General features: G+C 35.7%; 1 protein-coding gene across 5 annotated transcripts in view; it reads right to left on the bottom strand.

The window, feature by feature from the left end:
* Window positions 1-6368: 6368 nt before the first annotated feature.
* Window positions 6369-19084, bottom strand: part of DACH1 (dachshund family transcription factor 1) — a 382097-nt gene continuing 369381 nt past the window's right edge. For all 5 annotated transcript variants that reach the window (XM_088459396.1, XM_088459403.1, XM_088459406.1 and 2 more), the window contains one exon: window positions 6369-8087. In XM_088459396.1, coding sequence (XP_088315522.1) covers window positions 8050-8087 — 38 coding nt within the window. In that variant the 3' untranslated portion in view covers window positions 6369-8049. The remainder of the gene's footprint in view (window positions 8088-19084) is intronic.

Raw genomic sequence — 19084 nt, 5'->3', positions numbered from 1 at the left:
AGTATAATAACTGAACAAATATTAATATCTTCAAAAGAACAAATTAATAAAACTATAATAATAGCACAAGTAATTTTAATGATCTATACAAAGCAAATGTTTACTCACATCAGGGCAAATTTTCTACTTACAGGAACAATCTTCATAGATTTTTTTTTATTATTTACATATTTTTTTAACTGATGCCCTCTACATTAATCTAGTTTTCTATTTACCTATGCTGTACATAATTAAATAGTGGAATTTTTTTGTTTTCAAAGTATGCCTACAAAATGGGTCAGTAAACTAGTGACTCTATGCAGGAAGCAGGATAATGACAGATGGGTGCATTACAAAAAATGTCAGTACTAAAGAAAAACAAAATAAAGTTACATAAGATTCACTAGAGATGAGCAAAATGCTCAAAACATTTCTGGGGAGTAATCACCTCTTTCCACAATTGACAGTGAAATCTTGCATGTTTGGCTAGTGGAATTGGCCTCTTATGTGTTCCTAGGCCTATCTCAACCACAGCACACAGCAGAATAAATTGACTATAATAGCCATAGTTCTATTTATAGACTACAAACTATATTTCACACATTTTTTTCAACAGAACTTCATTACTCTTCACAGTGGCTGTTCCATCGTAAAATCCATATTGTGCTAACATTCACAGAAACTTTGCTCATCTCTAAGATTCACTAAAAGGTACCAAATCAAGCAGAAATCATTAATTTTAAGACACTGTCATTTACAGTACAAAGGTTTCAGGGCCTGATTCAGCAAGGAACGCAGTTGCTTAGACGCACATAATCGGTCAATTAATTTGCACTGCACACACGTACGCATCGCAGTGCGCGAACCAGATGCTGTGATAGGGACAGAGTGGCAGAGTGATTGACAGGCTATGCCATTTGTGGGTGGTGATGGGGGGGTGGTCAGGCGAATGCAGGCGTGCCTTTGTGTTTTAAAGCTGTTGCAGGGGCGTGCACAAATTAGCCACTGCAATATCAGTGGCCGCCTGAGACCTCATAGCATGTGCTGAAGTAAGCAATTCCTGAATAAGGTCTGGGCTTAATTAACTGTCCGATGTTACTCGATGTTACCGATTGTTTCTATATTTTGGCCAAGTATACGGATGTAAGTAAGGGGAAGTGGGCATTTTTTATCTCAGGCTGCGATCACAATGTGAATGCAAACATGTACATATCACTGCTGATATTAGCAACTGAGTTGAGTGCGTATAAGCTGAATAGCGATCTATAGTAAATCAGGCCCTCAGTAAAACCACAAAATATTTGTTATTGTACTTGAGTATATACTCAAAGCAATTCATTTTCAATGAAATTTTTTTTTTCCTGTTTAATGTAATATCTACAGTATAAATATGCCCATGTACAAATTGCTTAAGTACAGATACTGGTGTGAGATGAAATATGATAGCAGATATACAGTACTGAAGACCCAACAAGTGACATTCAATATGATAGATAAGTTACTAACTGACGAAAAAATCTGATGGTCATGGGTGATCAATAATTAATTTGTACATACTATGGTGCCATTAGGGAAGCAAAGTGAATTAAAATACATAGTTTCAACTGTAAAGTGTCTTTTTGGTTTTCTACTTTTTAATACAATGGGCCAAATATAATAGGGTGAGAGTTTAGAAAATGTGAGTTTAGCAGTAATCTCTCACATTGGTGGAGTTTTATCTTCAAAATGGGAAAACATCTAAATGAGCTTATAAATGACTCTATTACATTTAAAAAGTGTGAAAAAACTCTCACATTTCTAAACTCTCACCCTTTTACATTTGGCCCAATGTGTCTCTATATATGCCGTGATAATTACACGCGTACTTTTGTATTATCATAATTAGGATATTACAATATTTTCTGCCATATGGCACAATCCAGCACCAACCACATTTTATTATGTTAACCCCACCCACTGCATAGTAACTCTATGTAGCTACATTGTGCTTAAAAGAGAATAATTCAATCAGGGTGCTGTACATGTGTCCAAAAGAAAATTTCTCTATTTGTTTATAAAGCTGAAGTGTGGATGATTGTTATTAAGTGAATATGAGTTACTGTATAATCAATAAGTAATATTTAATAACATTTGCACTGGAATATATTTACATGTTTACTTGTGTTTCATAAAACCTGATAGTACAAAAAAATTATGCAAATCACAACTTCCATCAGATATGAAGATAGCGTGTGTAATAATTACAAATCACATAAACTAACATCATATATTGCTCTATTCATTATGTTAATTATTGGGGTCCACGTGGACCCCGATAATTAACATTTCAACTCGCGGCGAGCATTGGAGAAATTCATCATTGCTCCGGAGCGGAGACAGCTGATTTAGAAATCAGCTGTCTCCCCGATTCTTTTCACTGTGAAAGTGAAACTTATCACTGCCGAGTGAAACCTAGCACTGCTGAGTCTGAATCGGCAGTGCTAGTGCATCTGCGTGAACTAGAGTTAAAGAGTTTAACTAGAGTTCATGCAGGCGAACAAAAGCCTCGTCGCCCAGCGGAAGGAGCCGGACATGGGCGGAGGGATCTAAAAGGTTCCCTCTTCGCAACCTGGGTGCAAACGCCCTCTAAAGATGGCAAATGCTCTCACAGTCAAACTCTGAATATATTATATTTTCGGAGCTTGATGAATTTAGGTCCCCATACTAGTGTGTGGGGACTGTGGGCAACATCGGGAGAGAAAGGTAAGCAGGAGATATCTGTGATATCCCTTTTGATGAATGGCCCGAAAACTTAATTTCTACAAAAGCAGGTGAAAATATTCATTTTCACCTGCATTTGTAGAAATGAAGTGATAATCAATAGACCCCATAATAATGCTATGTATGAGTGTATGTATCGGCCAGTAGGGCTCAGGGCAACTTTGAGTTCAGTATGAAAATGTGCGCAAGGACCACATTAATGCATTAATGGTTAGTAGACTAACGCAGCTTGGTTTTTGGGACTAATGTTGGACTTAGGACACAAGCAGCACCTGACGGTAACCATTACTGATTTAATGCCCCCCTTCCAAAATTCCAGATAGTCTAAGAGAGGCATTTAAGAATTAAATTAAAATACCCCCTCTCTTTAATGCAGTTGCAAACACAATCATACAGTATGCCTGAACAGACTTCAATATAGCAATAATCACAAAATCTAAATGAACATATTAGCTAGAATGTATTAAAATACAAGTTAATGTACAGTGTAGAAGTTAATATAAATTTAGGCATCAGATAGGCATTTTTTAAACCAAAATAAAAATGTATTTATACATGTGGATGTATCAGACCAAAATCAATTTGATAGAAAAACATATAGAGTGATTTGGGTATAAAAAGGACTATGTCTCCAAATAAGGAGCACATGGAAGCTATTCCAATGCTTGCTTTATATGTACAGATGGTGGGGCAAAGGTATTTGAGTCCAAAAGACAAAAGAGGGACAGTTGGAAGTTATGATAATGCTTGCTCTATGGGGTGATTCAGTAGTGGATGGAATTGCAAAGCTGCATGCAAGCAGCTTTGCAATTCTGTCCTTGCAAATATGCAAATGCAGCAAGTGGTGTCTGACACCCCCTGCTGAATTTGTGATCCCAACACTGCGTCTATCAATCGCGATGGTGGACGGCGCTAACTGGCTTGCGAGGCCAGGAAACTGCATCTGTGAACGCAGTTCCTGGCCTTGCTACTCCCGGAAAATGAGGGCAACATGCCCCCATTTCCAGGAACGCCAGCCATTACCGCATTGCCCCTTAAATGCCTCTGCCTGTCAATTAGGCAGAGGCATAGCAGGGGTTGTGTGCTATCACACAGGACCCGTTCTGCACATGAGCAGAACGGGTCCTGCGCATGTGCAGATTCCCGATACTCGGGAATCTGCACTCAGCATTGCACTGGCGTGAAATGCTGAATCAGCCACTATGTGTACAAATGGAGCAACTATCTTTTAGTTCAGAGATAGTCAACCTGTGGCACACCAGCTACTACTAGACTACAGATATCAGCATGCCCAGACCATTTTGGTGCATTCTTAAACTGTGGCAGAGCATTGTATAGTTCCACAGCAACTGGAGTGCCACAGGATACATACCCCTGTTTTAGTAGATGGCACTATTGAGGACCCGTTGAATAGCCATTGGGCTTAGCCCTGTACAGCCACCTCTGAAACAGAATGTTGCCTCTGGAAGTACTGTAAAATAGATTTTACAAATAGAGCTTACTTCCACATGTCAAAAATATATAACGTGTTAAAGGAAAGTGTACTTACATTTCAAATTTGCCATCTAGTAAGGAAAATTACCAATCAAAATTTAAGAACATAGCATTTCTAATATAACTGTAACAGAAATATAAGTTTCTTACTGTATTATTTTATTTTGTTGTAATGTACCATACTTTTTTGCCATTATTTCTTTTTTTTCTAGTTAACAGATGTTCTTATAGTAAATGTGACCAATGAAGATATTTAGGGTGAATTCAATTAGCTTCAGTAATTTACGGGGGGCTAATTGATCCCCCGAGACTATTCATTTAGCACCAAATACAGCTCTCAGGCTGCAGTTCACTGGTATTTGTTTGAGGGTCTGATCAGACATGAAAATAAATCCCAATAAACAGCCTTTTTTACATCATAGGTCCGGAAAGTTATCCCGGATTATATATCTTAATGACCGTTACAGGGTAATTTAATGGGCGAGAAAAATGGACCCTAATTGAACAGCCCCAGACGTTAAAGCCCAAGGCTACCACCCTTTTTCACACTGGTTAAAATAACGGGGCTAACTGATTAGTCAGTGACAAAAATCTCTAACTCAATAAAGTAGCGAAACACATAATGCAAGAATCTATATTAAATTAACTTACAAGGTTCAATTGTACCTAGTCAGCCCAAAATATGACAAGTATATTCTTAATAAATAGATTGAAAAAAATTAAACATATTTTATTAATTCTATACATTTGTAGATTTTATTGTCACATACAAATGCAATTTATTTTTTCTTCTTGTTTATTAAACCCAGTTGATGTACTGTTGAACGGATACAGTGATGGAACTACTGGCACTGCAGAGAGCATAGCCACTATGGTGCTGATAAGAGCAGAGCATGGGTGTCCTCTGAGAAATCTGAAACAGCCCTCCTTCAAATTTGCTATGGAGCGTGGTGATGCCATATTCTGCCCCTGACCTGATGACATGATTTTTGGAGTGTATATTCAGCATTCAGACATTGATAAAAATAACTTTTTTATGTACTAAGCAGGTTTGTATTGCAGGCGAATGCTACAAGCTTTTTTAGAATTGTAAGAGGTCATAAGATCACTGGTTTGTATGGCCACTCTAAATAAATCGGATCGTGCTCATAATCTACTGTATGTTCAAGCAGAAAGGGGCAATGAAGCTTACTGTGATCAAATAATCAAAATTGTCATTTGCTTATTTTTCAAGCCATATGGATTGCACACAATGAACAAATCTTAATATGTGATCAAAGCTTCAATTATATATACAGTAGTATAATATATTGTATATTTTTATTTGCATGTTAATTAAAACTTTTTTTATTTGTAATGTTAGTTCATAATATTGTAAGAATATTAAAAATATTATAAAACCATATAACATATTTCAAAATTAAGCAAATACATATTTTTTTAAATGCACTTTAACCAATGCAAATATCCAATTTTTTTCACGGCTGTGCTATGAAGAAATCTAATACACGCAAACAAGTAAATCTATATAAATATGAAAATATGAAATCAGTTACATGATATATTTTACTTTTTTACCATTTTATAAATGGAATTTAAGTAAAAACTTATGTCGAAAATGTTGCCTGTGGTTAAACTATTCAGTATTCTTAACTGAAATTTGTGAGACGACAATAAAAGGCATTCCTAATCATCTGACAGAGATCAATTAAATGTCAATTGGAACAGGTAGAAATTGCATCTTGTCAGTGTTATATCATTAACCAACCAAGCTAATTTTTGCCCATAAAACTGGACATTGATCTGGTCACCAATTGGTACTTAATCCCAGTGGCTGTATTTGCACACATATTGTTTGGGTTCTTTTTGTTATCTAAAAAGCCCTGGCCTTGAAGTTATATAAACAAGTACAAACCTTTGTAGCCCCATGCACACATAATAATTTAATTGCTTTTATTAAACTTTTTTCATTAGCACCCTTTAGTGAATCAAGATCAACAAGCTATGGCTGTCTACCCCTTAAAGACTGCATTTGAAAAATATAGCTAAAACTAGTAAAAAGCATTTCCTACAGTATGTTATTCAGTGGAAAGTTAGTACAGAAAGTTTGAAGCTTAAAAAAAAATATTACAAAGTCTTAACAATATTTTATTGAAAAATATTGCTTGGTTCATAAAAAAAGAATGTGAAATAGTATATACAATAATTTTATTTAAAAATTACAATGGTGAATTGAAATGTATAGTTCAGGTTCTTGCACAGAAGAGTTATGTCTGAGTACATTATGGAAGACTTTACAAGCTCCAGTTGTTTTAAACACAAACAATACTTATTACCAAGTTGAAATGAATAAAATTTCAGTTTTGACATTAAAAACAACTTTTAATGTTTTATAACAAAATAAATTACATTTTATGTGCATAAAACTAGATATGTGTAGAAACCAAAATTTTTACACTTCTAGAATTAATTTATGAGTCTTTAAAGGGGTACACAGAAATTACAAAATTATGTGAAAATTGACTTTTTCAGACCCCTTATATTATTTTCTGATTTCCAGTTACTCATGGTGAAAATGTGTAGTTTCATTTAACACATTAAAAAGACGGAAAAAAAAATCTCCCTTTTACACTACATTGTACAGCTACAATAAGAAGATGGGCAGTGATCATAACATACAGTAGTGAGTAGACAGAAATCTGTCAGGTCAATACTCAATATTAGTGGAAAGATATATCAAGTGTTTAGGGTTTGTTTCATAAAGAACTTTCACTCAAAATTGACAGGATTATATAAAAATATTTCTGGTGTCTCGGCTTGCTGATCAGCCACATACTAATCCTATGAGTGATGATTCAGGGCATAAAAGATTTAATAAACAAATAAAATCGGCTGTATTTTTCTTCTCACCAGACTCTTAAAATGTTATCAATTAATACTGTGACTTCAGGACAAATATTTACATGCCTGCATGCGTTAAAACTATAAAGGCTTCTTTATAACCAACAGAGTGACAAAACATATTGTATTGTCTAAAATGATCTTCCTAAACACTAGTAGTCTACTGCATACATAATACCTTCCTTGTGACTGTGTCTATGTACACATGGCCTGCAGTTTTAATAAACAAAGTATTTTTCCTGAACCCCACAGTACTGAAGAAGAAAGTTCTGTTACTGGTTTGGTTGTTTCTGGACAAGAGGCTCAAAAATAAAAACAAGTAGTTAGATTACATTCAGCAAAAAGAGTTCTTTCTCATTAAATACAGTAGTTCAGTTTTCAAGAGCAGGTGTTTTCCATCGCAGGATAAAAGTGTTAACGGTAAGAAGAAAACATTGTTACTATGTAAAAACTTCCATTTCAGTGGTGAGTTAATTAATTGTTTTATTTTCTTGATTTTCCGTTCAGTGCATGCCCTTTTAGGATTCTTCACTTCTAAGCATCTTTGCTGGTTTAGGTGTGATAAAATGTTTTACATATCTCAGTGGCCACTGCTGGAGGGTTCTAGTGTGCTCAATTACAGAAATGTCTGACAAGTTCCTTTAAAAAAAGAAGTACAGTAGGTCTTGGTAGTTGATAATTACAGTGTCTACAGAATTGCAGCAGCATCTTGCATGAAATCCAACAAGTGGAGGGCCACTGACAGTTACAAAACCTTTTAGACTCTCCAGTAGTCACAGATTTCCAGCCTGACAATGCAGTATAATTAAAGAACATTGGTAGGCAAGTGGAGTGAATATACTGTAAGAGACTTGACATCCTTCGGACATTCCAATGAGTCTACATTATGCTTCCACAGAACCTTCTGTTGTATCTTCAGTACATTACACTGGTCTTTAAATAGAGTCGTCCATCTAGAAATAGAATAAAATTATTATTAGATACTAATACCTCAGTAACTGACATTACAGTTATAATTATGATGTATCATTGACACAAAAAATGTGTAGTGGTACATTAACAGTACCATTAAAAATTAAGGGCGGTGAACAGTTTCCACCAATTTTGATAAAAAAGTTTCCAACAGCATTCTCTGTATTTGTGTGCAATCTCCAAGCACATTAATCTGTAGAAACGATGGGCCTCATTCAGCAAGGATCACTATTGCAATTGCATATGCAGACGGTTGATTATTGCATACTGTGCATGCGTATGCATTGCAGTGTGCGTGTGCGAATGCTTCACTGAGAATGCACTGCAATCATGGAGATCACGCAAAGCAATTGCAGAGTGATTGACAGGAAGAGAGCATTTGGGGGTGGTCGGTGAAACGCAGGCGTGCCAGTGCGTTTGAATGCCGCTACAGGGGTGTGCATATTAGCAATTTATAAGTGAGGTCTGACCTGCCGTAATGGTGCGAGAGGCTCCGATGTAATTCGATGTTACCGATGTTTTGGATGGATTGCAAGGTATTACGGATGTGTGAGAGGGGAAGTGGACGTCTGCATGTTTGTGTGAGTGCTTTGCATTTGCAATTATTAGCATTCTTTTGCAGCAGAACTGCATGCGCGATTGCAGTTGCGATTGCATCAGCGATCCTTGCTGAATCAGGCCCTATGTGTACAAAAAAGGTGCCATATGCAATATGTTTCAACAATAACACTGTTACATGCATATTTTTAGATTGGTGCATACCAGATAAAACTAAATTTAATTATGATCACACATATTTTATCGTCCCTTGATGAAGTCTGTACAGATGAAATGCATTGTGCCTGTGTAATAACTACTTGTTTCAGATAATTATTATTGCTCTTATCTTTATGTATGTGCATTTGTAAAAGATTATATTGAAGCGTAATGTTTTTACACTATGGGGTGTTCCACTTTTTCTGTTCCATACCATTAAATTAAAACTTTCTGAGCATGATATAGGGGTAAACATTTCAGATTACATGAAAAATAGAATAAGATAAGCACCAACTTCACTTTTACCTGATATGCACAGTTCAAAGTATATAATATACAGTATATCATTACAAATAATTTTAAACAATATTAGGATATCTGCCATTAAATGTGAAAAATAAATTTTCAAAGCTGTTTTAACATTTTTCAGCCATATTTTCTAAATGAACAAGATTGTTTATTTTCATTATTTTGGGAAACACAAAGCTGCTCTGTGGCTACAACTGCTATTTAGATAATATGATACTTGCAATTTGTTTTCATTTTTCACAGTTGCTTTTTATTATGTGACATATGGGTAAAATACTTTCCCGAATATTATATGAACTATAATTAATGTGATGGCTATTTGTGAAATTCAGAATTCATTTAAATGATTCTACAATTATGCATTCAGTTAATTTAATCTCTCATTTGCTGAGGATTGCAAGTAATGTACTTTACAACACAATAATGCTTTTAAATTGAAATGACTATTTTCAACAATCTGGTTATCTTCTTATGTAGAGGTGCACAGTACATGAAAAAGTTTTATACATTCACTTTTGCCATTATTAAACTACAATTAAAAGGAAAGCCAATACAGAAACCCAAATTAAAACCTGTTTTTCATCTATTCAGAGATCAAAATCAAAATTAGACAATTCTGTTTACTTCTAAAAAGAAACTACAAAACAATATGCACAAGCACAAAAAAAATATTTTTATAGGAGTGGGTTAATCATAGATTTTAGGAAGCATTTACATGTCTCTTACAGGGCATGCCAACTTTGTCCCACAAACATGTGATGTCATGAGGTCTTGTTGAGGGGCAGGGCTGCCAAGACCAGCAACAGGAGAAATGTCTGGAGCATCATAAGCATGCTCTAGGTGGCTTTATATGCGGTAAGGGGTCATTCCAGGCACCCTGAAAGCCAAAAGCAGGACAAGAGCATGCTTGTGATGTGCTTGGGGGATGATGATTGATGTGCTTGGGGGAAGTTCTGTCTCTTTAAGTCTATAAGCTAGCAGACCAAAAATACATAGTTTGTGTATAAAATCTGTGTGATACCTGGTGGCAAAGGGTGCAGAGTATTTCTCATGTTTTTACGAGTCAGTGTAGGGACTGGCCAGAAGGAAGAGCTTGACATGGCCGGCTTAACACATTTTTGCAATATTTTCTAACTAACATTCCCTGAAATTAAATCGACTGTGTATCTATATATAATATTTAATAAACACTGATTTAAGGAACTGTACAGTAGATGCAAATTTGTAGATATTAATATTTCAGTATGGCAAATTGTGTACACCGTATCTGTATGTATATGTTTAGTAGATGTTGGAATAATAAATTGCTCTGTAGATACTTTAAGACATGAAATAATACATATCAAAACAATACTCTGTCTACATACTCTGTCTAAATACAGATATGCTGCCCTTGGTTTACTTTCTATAAAATCAACTATGCCGGAAGTCCATCCTTGATACCTTGTTTCTGTGTTACTATTGTTCTTTCCTGATTCAAATATCCTTTATCTGTGCTATATTTATGTATATTTATGGATGCATTAATTTTTGTTATATTTTGTTATTCTCTTTGATGTTATGCAATAAAAAGTTTACAAAAAAATGTGTTAGTACAGTACACATGGAAGGTTAAATTTGTGAGTTAAAATAAAAATAATAAGTGTATAATTGTGCTTGTATAAAAAGGGAAATGTAACATGGTATCTTTAGAAAGATCTGAACTAAAAAATATCTTGAAAACAGCACCATGATTTAAGTACTACCTTATATTTTTCCTGTAGTATTTCTTTAAGGATAAATCCAAGTACCTTGTCAGTAAGCATCATGCTTTTCTGGTCATTAAAGCTAAATTTGTAATATTAATATTATTAATAGGAAAGCCAAATAGTCTATATAAATTATTTATAGTGAACAAATAATGAAGTACATTTAAAGGGCTTTGCAAACTGCACATTAAAAGATTGAGTATACTGCAATTAGTTATTCTTTCACGGTAACATTAAAGGTTATTTCCCCTCATCTTAATTCTGGTTTTGGCAGAAATTTGTAAAACTTATTAAAATAAATTATATAAAAATACATTTAAGATAGGAAGGATTTAGTATAGTGCTGTTTGTAGTTTGTAGCTTGCAGCTCTGTGCCAGCAGATGGTAGCAGAGGGATCAGATAAGTACTGTAACTGTAACATCATCTCTAGTTTATTTAGATGCAACATTTGCTAACTACAGTATGTGTAGGTGTGTAAAATAAAGTGTCTAGTATATACATATTTTATATACACATATGGTATAACTATGTTTAGTAGAAATGCAAAAGTTGTCAAGCAGTCACATAAAGTATTTTTTTCACCAAAGAAATATAGTAACATTTTTATTATAAACAAATATAAAAAAGGCCAAATCATTATTTAAGTAAATGTAAACTGTGACATACACATTTGTTCTTATATGTTCCTCCCCAAACAATCTTTCTGAAAACATTTTTTAACAGCATAGTTTTAGTCATATATGTAGCACTAGCAAGTGCATACAGCTATTTCAATATTACCATAACTTTTTGGTATGAACCCTTACATTCAGTTATATGTAAACTTTTGGGCACCCGTTTAAAACTTGCACATATCAAAGATCTTTAAAGGAAAAGAAGTAGCCATAACCTCTGCAGAGTAAAAAATTAAATAAGATTTATTTATGAACATTTAAATGCACATTTAGTATTAATTTGTTGAATTTGACAGATTGAAAATATACAGGGACTGTGGCATGAGAAAATGTAGAAGTCCCTGTAAATTAGTCCAGTGTCAGATTTTTTTTTTAATAATCTTTTTATTGAAAAGTTTTCCAATACACAATAGAGGATAGCAAACAGACAAAGTTTAAATGATAAATGAGAATGTGTTGGGTATTAAAATGTATAAACTAGAAATACATTAAAAAGGTTCACATTTTAAAAATAGATAAAAATTGTATAAAAATAGTAAATACAGTCAAGAAAACATAAACTTAATATTGACCTATAAAGAAAAGTTAGGATAAAAAAGGAAGGGAAGAGGGAAAAGAAAGGAGGGAAAGAAAGAGCAATAGAAGAAAGCGCTCTCTGAAGCTCAACATGGACAAAACTGAACTCATCATCTTTCCCCCTAATAGAGTCTCCACTCCCACCAATCTCGCTATCACTGTTGATAACACCATCATCTCCCCTGTCCCCCAACTTCATTGCTTGGGTGACTCCACCCTCTCCTTTGCCCCCCACATTCAATCTCTGGCTCAAACCTGTCAGTTCCAGCTATGCAACATCACTCGCATTAGGCCATTCCTCTCCCAGAATGCTACCAAACTGATTATTCATTCACTAATAATTTCTCGGCTTGACTACTGCAACCTTCTCCTCGCTGGCCTCTCATGTTGCCATCTTGCTCCCCTCCAATCTGCTCTCAATGCTGCAACTAGACTTATCTTCCTCTCCCGCCATTCCACTTCCACTGCTCCCCTCTGCCAAAACCGGCACAGGGTCCCATTCCCCTACAGACTCCTCTTCAAACTCCTCACCTTCACATATAAGGCCCTCTCTAACTCTACTGCTCCCTACATCTCCAACCTCATCTCCTTACATACTCCCTCCCACCCACTGCAGTCTACAAATGACTGTTACCTCTCCTCCACCCTGGTTACTTCAGCTCATGTTGTATCCAAGATTTTGCCCATGCAGCCCCCCTTCACTGGAGTGAGCACCCTTGCTTGATCAGGCTCTCTCTGACTTTGCAGAGCTTCAAACGTGTACCTGTTCATCAAAGCGTACCCTTCCACCACATTACCATGTCACCAGGTTGCTGTCCCTCCTGCCTCAGCCATCTCTACCTTACCTTCTTCCAGCACTCATGTTCCTATCTACACACTCATGCCTCATGTCATCTGTCTGTCTCCGCTCTCCCCTAGATTGCAAGCTCTGAAGAGCAGGGTCATCCTCCCTACTGTCTCACAGCCCTTTTGTCTAGCACTTCAATGACAATCTTCACCTTCCCAGCTGTATAGTGTATGGAGAATTGTGTTGCTTATTGTTACTTGTGCTCTATTTATATTTTGGTTACTGTATTGTAATGCAATTTTCTGTGTACCCTGTACTGTATGTACAGTGCTGCGGATCACTTGTGGCACCCTATAAATAAAATTTTATAATAATAATAGAAAGGAAGAGGGAGGAGGGGGCCAGCTGATGCAAGAAAAGAGCAAATATGATTAAAATACAAATAGTGAGAAACTATATATTAGCTAAAGAGGGTTTGGTCTCAAAGATAGATATCTAAGGAGTGCACTCTTTTATAAAATGGGCAGGAGTATTATGTATAAACAGAAGTGATGCATTCCATCTGATAGGTGGATCAGATAGCATTTATCGTAGGCAGCATGGGTGTCAGAAAGGGGGGGTGAGGGGGTGGCTCTCCCTCTCAAACATGTGAAAGGAGCAGTGGGATGCCACAGAAGGTTTGGTGCCCCTGCACCACATGGAGGAGGAGGTGTAATGTGCGGTCTTTAAGTGAAAACACACGCACATTTCAACTCCTCCTCCATGCAGTGCAGGCAGAGGCTGTGAAGCCTATTGCTATAATCCATTCCAGCCACCCACCGCTCAGTCAGGTAAGAGAGACAGAGGGAGGAGGTGAGGGCAGACGGAAGGAGGAGGGGAGGGAGTAGGGGAGAGGAGAGGGAGGGAGGAGAGAATGGGAGGAAAGGGGGTCAGAAGCCAGAACAATTTTATGTTGCCCCCCCAGAGGCCAATTTCCAGTTTGAGGCAATTTGGCATTTAGCCATATTAAGAATATGTTTAACCAATTTCTGAGCTAGCCTTGAAACATGTGTAAGAGGTCAAGATAACAAAGAATAAGCTCATGAACAGATTTCCAATAATTTTGGATTTAGGAACAGGACCACCAAATGCGCAGCAGGGAACCATGCTGGTCATACTGACACCAGCATAGATCAGAGGCACTAGGATAAATAGAGTGAAGTCACATGGGGACTAAATACCATAGATAAAAAAATAATTTTCCTTTATGCATACTGAAATAGAGTATTTTGCAATTTCTGTTCTAATTTTAGATCATTCCTCAGGGGTCAGATCCTCACCCACATCTTGTTCCCAGGCCAATTCATGGGCCGCTTTCTCAAGTTGCTTATATGAAAGTAACAATTGATAGATGATTGAGATAAGACCCCTCCCTCAAGGATTGAGAGCGACGGCATAATAATTTGATGGGTGAATGGGAAGTCAAATGAGGGGAGTTCGCACGTAAGTGATAAAAGTGTCAGATTTTGAGATATTGATAGAAAACACTTTGTGGAAGTTAAAACTGGGTTAGGAGGCTAGTAAAAGCAGGGAAATTATGTAAGTGAGCAATATTTTGCAAGAAGAGTATGGTATATGATGCTGAGTCCAGAGAAGAAAAGATTGATGCTGCAACTCCGGTGGGAGAGCACGGTTATTACACAGAGGTATTAAAAGAAGATGAAAGAGTGGAGCTGATAAATTTGAGTGTAGTGATCCCAGATCGATATAGTAAAATTAAAAGTCAGAAGGGAATGAGTAAGAGAAGGGCGTTTGCAAGGTGAACACCAGAAAAGACAGGAAGGAAAGTAAAGAGCAATGGAATCAGCCTCAATGGATATAGTAAATTGGAGATCGATATAGTAAAATGGAGAGTTGGAAGTGAATGAGAAAGAGAAGGGCGTTCATGAGAAGAACACCAGAGAAGACAGGAGGGAGAGTAAAGAGCAATGGAATTCACCTAAAAGGACACCCAGACCTTCTGTCTAGGAGGAGTACAGTATGTCATTAGATGCAGAAAGTAGGCTGTACAGCCTAAAAGTATTTAATAAGGTCTGGGACACCAATGCCACCATTGGTATGGTGTTTCAGCAAAAGTCGCATCTTAACTCTAGGTTTTTTAAGTGCCCAGATAAAATTAGAGAGCTGTCTTTGCAAGTGCTTAAAAGTTTTATTGAAAAAAATTGATTGTAAAGTTGTCTGAAGGAAAAGTCGTAGGAAGAGAATTTGTCAGAAGGAAGAATGGAGGATATGTGTAAGACAGTGGAATGACATGCACCTGTACTTAGATATCTGCAAGTGTGACCAACCATTATCAATATGAAGGAAACCTCCCATGAATGAAGATATGAAGGACATATTTGACCACATATAAGTTGAGGATTGATGCACCAATAGACTGTATTTCTACCTCTGTTTTGTTCTATTTTGTAACACTTAAAAGCATCAAGAAGGAGCAATTTTAAGGAGATTTTTGCATCAGCTCTGACCTGACAGACATCATGGACCACATGTGATAGCCTACAGAATTTGGAAAGACATTTCACAATTTTCAATGGCCACACTATTTTTTTAAAGGCAAAACAGATCTGGTTTAGCCTTAAATAAATGCTGCTTTAAATCTTGCAGCTAAATAAACAACCCAAATTGTGCAAGCTATAAAATATGGCCTTTAGTCTACTCCTATCATTTTAATCAAATTAATTTTCCACTTTCAAGATGAACATTTTAAAGTAACTGATGTAACAAAGATAGTTGCTAAATATATCCCCTCACTCTCATAATTAATTTAGGTCACAAACAAGTCTAAATTGACTATATTTTAGGAGCAAAAGGGGAAATGGTTACTTGATGAAAAGGGTGAATCTAAAGTAATAGGAAGCTGGACATTGTTACATATGATGTTAGCCTTTGTCACAGAGCATCTATTAAAATGTTTCTGTCTGCTCACAAACCTACTCACTTCCAGTTTGTGGAGTCATCTCCCAGGAGTGGAGAGCCGATGTGTACCTTGAATTGTGCTGGACAGTCTATCTAGATGTACTACTAAAGACCAAGGTGTCTTGTAGATCACATCCAATAAACATCATAAATAAGGAAATGCATGTACTCATACTTATATATACATCATAAAGAGAAATTACAAGTTTATTTCCCTATAAGTTTAATGTAATCTGAATATTTGATATAGGAGGTTGAGCTACAGTATAACATGGGAGGACTTGTTTGAGACAGATGTTTATTGGTAAGATGATGTCATAAATATGAGACTGTACAAATATATGCCACTGTATAAAAGTAAAACTGTGTAAAGAAAACTCACCATTTACTTTGTGTCTTAAGCTGGGTACACACCTTACAGATATATCTGCAGATGATGGTTGTTGTTCATACACACTGAACAACCATCATCTGTCATCTGACTGCGGGTCCCTCCCCCCTCCCGCAGCCTCTGCAGCAAGTGTACAGGCAGTCAGCTGACCGCCTGTACACACAGCACGATGCTCCAATATATCTGTAGATATATTGGGCATCGGCTGTGCAGCACAGCCGACGCGATATGTCTGTGAACAACATCGTTCACAGACATATCGCTGATACACACTGACCGATGCATTCAAGATATATCGACTGATCAATTGATCGGTCATTACATCTGCCAGTGTGTACCCAGCTTTAGAGGAAACTACTATTGTGATGATTTGCTCCCAACACAATAAACAATATGCAGAAATTTAAAATGTTTGAATGGCAACATGACAATGCTAACTAGATTGTTTTGATTGAACCATAAAAATAGTTTAACAAAAAATAAATTGAGTTGTTACTTTTCTTGTCAAATAATATACACAAAGTTATCAGGTTCACAAAATTAAGATTCATGAGAATAAGACTGTCTGCAAGAAAAACAAATGTAATTTGGAATATTCTCTTAAATTACATTGTATCATATTATAACAAGAATAAGCATTTGTATACATTTTCATTTGTTTATACTGTATGTTGCAGCTAAATGATGCAGAAAGCACAATAATATGTTTGTTCTGTCGACATTTGAAGCTTAAAGAGGTTTTTCAGAAAACTTCAATTATAAAAACATTTAAAACACACAAAGTTGCACAATTTTTATTTTAATGAAGATGAGAAGTTCATTAAAGAAGATAAATATTTCATTAGATGTTAAATAAAACAAAGAGATTTTTTGGCTTCTCTCAGCACAAAATTCCTTTGAAAGATTAATTAATACATGCAAATTATGCAAATTAGACCCATGCAAATATTTTATGAAGACAATTAAGGGAACCATTAATTACTGCTTTTTTTGCTTCACTGAGATTCATTCATTTAATTTTAATTTCACTTTAACTGTTTTGATGTAAAAGAACTTTATCTTTCCTAGTGGGTCACTTAAACGTATATACATTTCATCAAGTGTGAGGCAACAAAATAAGTGTAAAAAGGTATTCTCAAGACCATGCTTTGTATGGAGAGGGAAATCTAACACAATACAGTCCTAGAAGGACGTAAAGGGAAAGAGAATGTGAGCTCATTCTTGGCTCTGGTTCAACTGCTGGAAAAGCAATTAATTTGCTTTGGCTGTTCTAATATAGGGGAATTAGAAAGTGTGACACAAGACAAATAGAAATAATTAGATCTCCAAGTGATGTTCTCATTAATATAGTTTGAACATTTCAAATAATAATAGAGAAAATATTGTGGTATATCTGCATTATGAACATAACTAATACAAGTTATGATAACAAAATGAGCTTGACATTCCCACATTGATATTATATTTCTTATATCTGCTACAAAATACTGTGCTCCTCTATAACATGAGTTAGTTGTACTGATTATAGAGAATTCTTATTATTACACTTACAGTTGTAGGATGAATGAAATTGTATTTTATCATTGTGCATTTCTGCTGTTATTATGCTGTTATTACATAGCCTATGCAGTGCAATGTTAACATTAAGCACCAAGTCATTGATATGTTTACATGCAATAACATGGTCAAACACAGGTTTGGTGTTAAATCATTGTAAATAGATGACGTTGCGGTGAGTGTACACTGCATTATAGCATGATGTGTGTATTGATTTCAAGGGCTGCAGAAGTTTTTTCAATTGGTACTACAACAGATCAAGAAATAAGAAAGTGAAATTTTATTTTAAATTTAAAAAAGGTGTAAATAAGGGTTTTGGAATTATGTTATTCAATACAAGTTTAATTCAACATCATCAAGTATGTTTTTTTTTCCTTAGGTCAATATCTATTAGGTCTCTAACTAGGGGTGCGTGAGTGGCACAAGATTGAGGGGGTGACACCATTGGTTCCCCAGTAGCACCTATTTTTAACTTTCAGGATGCCTGGAATGGCACCCTGTACCCTGAAGAGCAGCCAGAGAGCTGCCCGCTGAAGTGCTCATCTTCCGTAATCTTATGACATCACAGGTGGAGAAGGAGCTGGCTCAGAGTGCATTGCTACAGCATTGGTTTCTAACAATCTACTTTTATAGCTGCAGGTGTAGAAAGCCCCAACATTTCCCTAGTTTATTAAGGGCTCTTTGTTTTCTTTTTTTTATAATCTATATAGAGTACAGCATGCTTATTCAGTTTTGATGCTAATGTAAGTAACATTGATCTGTTCACCAAGAAACAATTGTCTACTCTTCTGCTATTTTATCAGTCAATATTGGCTTTTGTGTTATTTGATTAATATATTGTAATTGCTTAATTTGATCTGAAACCTCTTAAAATATTTAAGGTAAAAATAAATACCTTTAAAGCATAAAATTTATTGTATATTCTGAAGAAAGCTTACTTACTATTTACAGGGGGCAAAACTAAGCAATAAAGTCCATAGAAAAATGACATTGCAAATAGTGGGCATACTGTATACAGTGTAGGAATATTTTAATTAGCAGAAACAAATTACTCATAATAACACTAATCAAACTGAAATTAATAAGTTCTTTTTAATGTCATTCAACACTAGCATTCTGAAATACAGTCAGGGGTGCTCATATTTTATTTTTTTACATAAGACTTGGAGAAAATTAACTAAAGGGCATGTTTGCTGGTGGTTTGGATCTGCCCCCCATTAA

The sequence above is a fragment of the Taudactylus pleione genome, unplaced genomic scaffold, assembly GCF_031769625.1.
Source record: "Taudactylus pleione unplaced genomic scaffold, aTauple2 ptg000041l, whole genome shotgun sequence".
Lineage (NCBI taxonomy): Eukaryota > Metazoa > Chordata > Amphibia > Anura > Myobatrachidae > Taudactylus > Taudactylus pleione.
This window is presented reverse-complemented; position numbering and strand designations above follow the sequence as displayed.